Source organism: Mustela lutreola, chromosome 12 (assembly GCF_030435805.1).
Source record: "Mustela lutreola isolate mMusLut2 chromosome 12, mMusLut2.pri, whole genome shotgun sequence".
Classification (NCBI taxonomy): domain Eukaryota; kingdom Metazoa; phylum Chordata; class Mammalia; order Carnivora; family Mustelidae; genus Mustela; species Mustela lutreola.
In genome coordinates this window covers 15,669,074-15,676,866 of record NC_081301.1, presented here as the reverse complement: position 1 = coordinate 15,676,866, position 7,793 = coordinate 15,669,074, and the positions used below count along the sequence as shown (strand labels likewise).

At 41.3% G+C, this 7,793-nt stretch overlaps 1 protein-coding gene across 1 annotated transcript; it reads right to left on the bottom strand.

The window, feature by feature from the left end:
- Window positions 1-6,824: 6,824 nt before the first annotated feature.
- Window positions 6,825-7,184, bottom strand: LOC131813175 (adenosine 5'-monophosphoramidase HINT1-like). Its single transcript, XM_059143418.1, has one exon. It carries the CDS (start codon window positions 7,182-7,184, stop codon window positions 6,825-6,827), a length of 360 nt encoding a protein of 119 aa, XP_058999401.1.
- Window positions 7,185-7,793: the final 609 nt, after the last annotated feature.

Sequence of the window (7,793 nt, the reverse complement as noted above, 5' to 3'; positions counted from 1 at the left end):
TCTACAGATGAAGAAACTTGCTCAGATCCTCACAACTGGAAAGCAATGTCCCTGAGGTGCAGCCCCAGGGAGGCTGACTCCAGGCAGTGTGGCAAAGACATCTGTGGCACAGACGGTGAGGGTAGGTCCCAGGCCAGGAATCACTGAGCCAGGATCCAGTAAGAGATTCCTGTGGAGAGAAGGGAGAATGATGCTGTTCCTTAGTCTTAGCAGCAATGATTTCTGATGTGCAGTTTTAAGTTCCTCTTCCCAGCTGTTTTGTTTTTTTCCCCCTCCTTTGTCCCTAACTTTTTCTGGGGGGAAAAACACAAAACAAAACAAAAAACATAGGCTTCACCAGAGGTGTTGGGTTAGAGGTGCTGGAGGACCCAACAGTGGGGGCCCAGCTTGTGCATGGGCTGCAGGGGAATCAGAAGAGGAGAGGAGAGGGGAGGGGATTTAAGGACAGGGGTGAAGCTGAGTGAGGGGAGAGAGAGGCCATAGAGATGGTGGCAGGATATAGGACAGTCAGTGTGTGGTGGGGACAGAGGCCATCCAGGGCAGATGAAGACCAAGTTGTGAAGGGGAGTTTGAACTGGAAGGTGACAAGCACCCAGCAGGATCATTTCAGCTTCGTGATTTAGGGAATACTTGGGGTGAGGAAAAGAATCCTAGGTTCCCAGGAATTGTGGGATGTATCCACCCTTCCCCACCCCAGGGAAGAATGGGTCACTTTTGGCTGCTCTGAATTTCAGAATATTTAGGTTACAGGCAACCTCTCCATCTCTGGGACTGTGTTGCAACATCACCATTCTGAATCCTTCTTGGTCTTCAAAGATCAGTTCAGATCTATTGCTCATCATAAAGATTTTCCTATCCTTTCAGTCGACATCGATTTCTGCCTTCTTTGAACTCCAAGAAGCACTTAGAGGCTAAACTGCCCAATCTAGCACTTGCTCTAAGTTTGCATTGTAAATTAACTGCTTTATGTAAGGCGGTCCTCTCTCCCAGACTGAAACAGGCAGCTTGTCTTGATCTCATTTTTCTTTTATGCATTGTCTAGCACCAGACTGGGCACACGGTGTGAGCATCCAATCTCCTTGCTCATAAAGCTAGTTCTGTATCTAGCATTGTAGCCAAATGCACACAACACTTTACAGAAGGTTTTCGTAAACTTTTGTTGAATCAAATGGTCCCAACAACTTTATCCTTAATCTAATAAAAGGTTTAAGGTACACTTTCCCCCACAAACTTCTCCTTCTCTTTCTTTATCTCTTTCTCTCTCCTTCTCTCTCCCTTTCCCCTCCCTTTCTCTTCCTCTTCCTCTCTCTCCCCCTCCCCCTCTTTCTCTCCCTCTCTGTCTTTTTCTGTCCATACCCCCTGCACCTCAACCACAAGTTAGATAGATCCCATCTAGGATGATTTTAACATCAAGAGCCTGGATATAGGATATACGTCCTGATGGCAGATCTGCCAGCGTTTTGAAGTTGAGCACAAGGGAAAAATTGAAACACAGTCTTTTCTCTATGCAAAGTGTGCTTTGGTTTTGCATAATGCATTGTGCTTCAGGTGCCAAGTTCCAGACACAAGGAGAATTAATGGAATAACATCGGTAAAGGGCTTTAGACTCCTCAGAGGAAGTTCCCCAGCCTCATTAAAGGTAATATTATTCCAGTTATAGAGTTTAGTTAAAGACAACAAAATAATATTTTCCTGACTTTATTGCTAATTTCTCCATGTTTGGCAAAGCAAGCTGTGCTCTGCATTCACAGGCTCTGTCACCCTTGTGGGTCACAGATTTACACTTCAGAACAGCCTGCACCAGGGTATCTATGAGTGGGAACTGTGGGGGTAGAGGGGAGCATGCATTTCTTTTAATATTTCTGTGCCTATAGCTCTTGTCACTCTGCACATTTTATTACCTATGAATACGCTTTTATTTCCTATTGAATTGCTAGTGTCTTAGGGGCAAGGGACCATACTGCCTTGCTCAATGTTGTGTTCCCAGGGACTAAAATAAATGCCTGGCATATAGTGGAAGTGTCATAAGGAGTAAGTGAATGATGGTGGCTCAGTCGATTAAGCATCTGACTTTGGCTCAGGTCATGATCCAAGGGAGGGTTCTGGGATCAGGCCCCACAGATCTGCACTCAGCCAGGAGTCAGCTTTTCCCTCTCCCTCTGCCCCTCCCCCAACTCATGCACTCTTTCTCCCTCTCTCTGTCAAATAAATAAATAAATAAATAAAATCTTTAGGAAATAAAAGAGTAAGTGAATGAATGAATGCATGTACCTTTATCCAATAAAAATTAAGACTGAGAGACTAAAGGAATCTAGAGAGACCAAACTAACCTCTATGTTTGGATGGGAACATTCTATGAGCTTAGAAGAAAGGCTTTCAGAATGTTAACTGAGATCTGCCACCTTCTACTGGAAGCAATCTAAATTCATTATAATGGCGCATTTCAGTGGAGGCCACCAGAGACCATGCCTTGACCTACAAAGCCTCTATGATCTGGCTTCTATTCCTTTGATCCTATCTTCTGTTACTCTCCCCTGTCAGACTGACTCTGCTCCAGTTACTATGATCTCCTTGCACTTCTCAGATATACCAGCCCTCTCCCAGGTCAGGCCCTTCACACTTACCGTGCCCTCCATATGGATGGTTCTTTCCAAGATGCCCTTTCTCTTCATGGACTCACATGAACAGGCTTCACAGAGAGATCTTCAGGGACCACTCTACCTAAAACACCATCTCTCTTACTCTCTTCTTCAGAAAGTCCATCTCTTAGTCTTCACAGCACTTAACACCACCCAACATTTATTATATATTTAGTTATTATTATATTTTTAATGTACTAATTCTGCCATTCCCCACTCCAGTGTTAGCGCCATGAAAGAAAAAATAGTTTTTGGCTTATTGCCACTTCTTCATAATAATATTTGCATGTAGTAGATATTTAATACATGCTCATTGAGTAGATGGATGGATAAATAAATGAATGGATAAACTTCAGCATGGACTGTGGGCCTAACACTGTACCAGGAGTTAAAAGAACTTCAGGTTTTAGGTCACTCTTCTGTTCTTTCTAATCTAGGTCTCACTCATGTGATTTCAGTTTCTGAATCCTAAGTCCACTATTAAGGAAATATAGTTAATACTACCTACAGTGTCTCAGATACCTGGGTGGCTTAGTTGGTTAAGTGTCTGCCTTCAGCTCAGGCAATGATCCCAGGATTCTGGAATCAAGTCCTGCATCCAGCTCTCTGCTCAGTGGGGAGCCTGCTTCTCCCTCTTCCTCTGACCCTCCCCCCTGCTCATGCTTGCTTGAACTCTCTCTCTCTCGAATAAGCAAAATCTTAAAAAAAAAAATACTGTCTATGATATCTAAGTTAGAGAATTGTTTTGATACTGTAATAATTATTTTTAATAATAACAACAATGATAGCTAAAATTTACTGAGGCCTTAATGTGTGCCCAGCATTTTGTTTAGTGTTTGGATAATTGGTCTCTTTCAATTTTTTTTCAAAAATTCTATTTTCCCCATTAACCTTTTCCTTGTTTGTAAAACAACGATAACAATTATCTTCATTTTGCAAAAAAGACAGGCAAACAGAAGATACATATAAGGGGGCACCTGCGTGGCTCAGTTGTTTGAGTGCCCTACTCTTGATTTCGACTCAGGTTATGATCTTAGGGTCATGAGATCAAGCCCTGCACTGGGCTCTGTGCTGGGTATGGAGCCTACTTGATTCTCTTTCCTTCTGCCCCTTCCTGCTCATGTGCTCTCTTTGTCTCAAAGAAAAAAAAATAAGGAGATAAATATAAAACTATCTTGCAAATAGTAAAGACCTTTGTGAATGAGAGGTATTCTCATCAACAAATTGTTTGTGTTCAGTTCCATAGTGAAGGTCCTCTGAGTTAGGCTTTTATATCAGTGCCTTCATTCATACTGTGTATAGACACAAAATAGGTGCTTGGCACAGATGTGGTTGCTGACAAATGTTTAATAACAGTCTCTCTGAGGGAGAAAATCTTCTGTAACATCTGCCAATTTCCATGGTATAAATGCTCCCATCCATCCTGTTGGTTACATGCTACCAACTCGGAGTCACTGAATTTGTAATTGGATGTAGATGTTGACAGTCAGTTCTCTTCAGCCAGAAGCATGTTCCCGATGTGTTAGTGTTACACAGTTTTCTAATAGCTGTATTTCCCTCCAGTCACCTCTCTCCTTTCTCTACAGGGCAACCAAAGTGGTCTTTCTACATACAAGATACACTCTTTGGTTCGAAATTCTTCATGGCTTGCCACTCTCTCATTGTCAAGTTAAAGATCAAATGTCTTAATATTATCTTGTCCTACGAAACTCTCCATTAGTTCTCCTTGGCCTGTTCCCTAGCTTTGACTATTTTTTCCAAACTTAGTCCTTTGCTTCCACCACTCTTGAAGAAGCAAAAGTTCAGGGAAGGTGTCTGCTGTGCTCATCATTGTTTCCTCAGTTCTTAATGTAGCACCTGATGCTTGTTGGGTGAGCTATGATTGTAAGATGTTATATTCTAAGTACAGAGTCTTCGGCCTCGTTATACGATGTGACTGTGCATTTGCCCAGTATATGCACACATTTCCAACTTCCAGGATTTAGCTTGGCAGAGAGCATTACTGAAGTTGCTTTATGTCTGGAGCATTATTATTCAATCTCATCTCCCCTGGTGCAGAGCTGGCGGGCTGCTCCTCCGTGACAGATGTGCTTGCTTTTGTTGAGTCACCACCACAAGGCGCATTATCAGTTTTACTAATGTTTGCTCTCCTGTACTCTAACAGGTAGTGTGATTCATCCAGTCAGTGCAAGTCAGGAGATGGATGCACACAGAAATCAGAACCATGGGATGGGTTGTACACAAAATTTCATCCCCAGGGGGAAAACGTGACTACTGCATGCATGGGTAATATGTGGACATATAAACAAAGATAAACACTCATATTTATATTCTTGATTATTTGATTCTGGAAGCATTGCAGATCTGAAGGATTGGGATGGATCTTTTATTACTTGTTGCTAAGTACCAGTTTGCCAGACTGTGCTAGATTCAACACATCTGAGTCAGCTGGAGATAATTTTCATATTCAGTTTCCTCTGTTCAGAACTTAGATACTTTTTTTTTTTTTAGGAGAGCAAGGGAGAACCTGGGAATCTGCAGTTTTTAAAAGCTCCAAAAGCTCTAGAACTGATTCATACAGGCATCCAGGCTTGAGAATGCATACCTCACATGGGTAGAGGGACGGTGTTTCATTTTGCACGCCAACTCGAACCAGTTGGACGTGGTTGCCTAGAGTTTTACGTTTGGAAAGAATCTGAGGAAGCTTCGTGAAAAGTGCCATGATTAACTAGTGATGGCTTTAATGAGCTTGCATGGAAACATAGCAGTATTTACTCCTTGTAGTTGATGACCCCTGCACTGTCCAGCCACATAAGTTCAGTCCCCTTTACAATGACTTGAACTGTGGCTTCTCAGTGTCTCCTGGGACATTTGCAAGGAAAAGTCCCAGTGCTCTCAGGGTAACATACTCCATCTCTCCATGGCTCTTTCTCATTTGAATTAAAGATCTCTTCCTGGGGATACCTGGGTGGCTCAGTTGGTAAGCGACTGCCTTCAGCTTGGATCATGATCCCAGAGTCCCAGGATCAAGTCCCACATCAGTCTTCCAGCTCCACGGGGAGTCTGTTTCTCTCTCTGAACTTCTCCCTTCTCATGTTCTTTCTCACTCTATCTCAAATAAAATCTTAAAAAATCTTAAAAAAATATTTTTCTGAGGATTCCATTCAGATTGAAATTTTATTCCTTGGGACCAAGCAAAACAAGTCTACAACTTTTACCTGTGATGGCCCTTCACCTATGGTGTGGTTGTGATCATAATACCTTTGTTCACATTTGTTCTACTTCAGGATAAACTGAGTCCCATTCTTTCTTCTAGACATTCTTCAGTTTGATAACATCCCATTACACATGGGCTGCCCAGAACCAGACATTCTTCTCTAGCTCTGGTCTAAGCATCTGTAGAAAGAATAAGATTACCATCACCATCAGTTGGTTACTTAGTTAAATAATTACTTAATTATGGTAGCCTTTTTGGCAGGTATACTGTATTGCTGACTCAAATTCTGTTTTTTTAACAATTATTTTTTCCCCATATGATTTTCTGCCAGTCCTTCTTACTAGTGCACTGGAGCACTGGAGTATCAAAACATAAAGCCTACATTTTTTTTTCCTCTTTAAATTGCATCTTGTTACAGCAGGTCATTCTTTATAGCTCAGGAATATTCAATGTATTGATAAAGCTACCAGTATTTGAGGTTAAGCAGTTCTGAGTTTGAATCTTGGCTTTTCTTCTAAGTAGTTGTATGAATAGGAAATTTTCATGAAACCGTTATGTCGTAGTCCTTTAAAAAACAACTGTAAACCATGTAACATCATCTTCTATTATGTATGGATTTTTAAAAATTATTTCCTTAATATCTCCAAACATGGGTAAAAATAAGTGTATTATTTAACATTTTAGAACTTTCAAACATTGGGGCACCTGGGTGGCTCAGTGGGTTAAAGCCTCTGCCTTCGGCTCAGGTCATGATCCTAGAGTCCTGGGATCGAGCCCCACATTGGGCTCTCTGCTCAGCAGGGAGCCTGCTTCCTCCTCTCTCTCTGCCTGCTTCTCTGCCTACTTGTGATCTCTGTCTGTCAAATGAATACATAAAATATTTTAAAAAAAAAAGAACTTGCAAACATTGATCATTGCCTAGAGAAGGGAAAATTATCCCTTAAAACATATTTAGCCAGGAGGCCAAGTCATCTGCCAACCTCCAAGAACATGGAGATGAAAATGACAGACTGGGCCCCATCTGAACCTTCATTCACCACCACTCGATAACCCTTCTTAGGGCCCAGATCAGCAGCACATTTCTTGCCAACCATCATTAAATGTCCAAGAAGACTTCTGTCATCACCCTCTGCTACAGGAATCTGGGATATATGCTTCTCGGGAGTCACCAGAAAACGTTTTGGTATATGAAGGGGAAGGTCATGGAAAGCAAGATACTGGTCATCCTCAAAAACGATTTTGGCTGGGATTTCCTTGTGAATGGTCTTCCTGAACACTGTGTCTTTCCCAGTCCACCTGGCCTGAGTCTTGGCAAAATCATCTGCCATCTTGGCATTTTTCCTGTGTGGCCGCCCCAGAAGCTTAGTCTTTTTTTTTTTTTTTTTAATTTATTTATTTATTTTCCAAAAAAGTCTACCCTCTAGAGTTATTGGGATACAGTATTCTCGATGTGCTGTAGTCTGGAATATGGCAAAGATTCAGGAAGTGCTGATTATTATTTTCCTGTCATCAAGTTCATTTGCTGATTTCCACAGCTTTTTGTTAGTTAACCCTTGAACAAAACAGATCTGATTTGTGTGGGTCTACTTTGACACAGTTCTACACATATGCAGATTTTTTGTTACAGTACTATAAATATATTTTCTCTTATGATTTTCTTTTTTTTAAATTTCTTGACATTTTCTTTTCTCTGGCTTACTTTCTTGTAAGAATACATATATAGTACATATAAAATATGTGTTAATCAACTGTTTATGTTACCACTAAAGCTTCTAGTCAATAGTAGGCTATTGGGAAAGTTTCTGAGGAGTGAAAAGTTAGACATGAATTCTCATCTGTTCTGGACAGTTGGTGGCCCTAACCCCCACATAGTTCAAGGGTCAACTCTACATGTAAAGTCAAGAAAATGTCCTCATGTCTGCTTTCATTAATTCAGC

Coding starts and splice junctions, on each gene's coding strand:
- LOC131813175 (XM_059143418.1), bottom strand. CDS start 7,184: ATGGCAGATGATTTTGCCAAGACTCAGGCCAGGTGGACTGGGAAAGAC.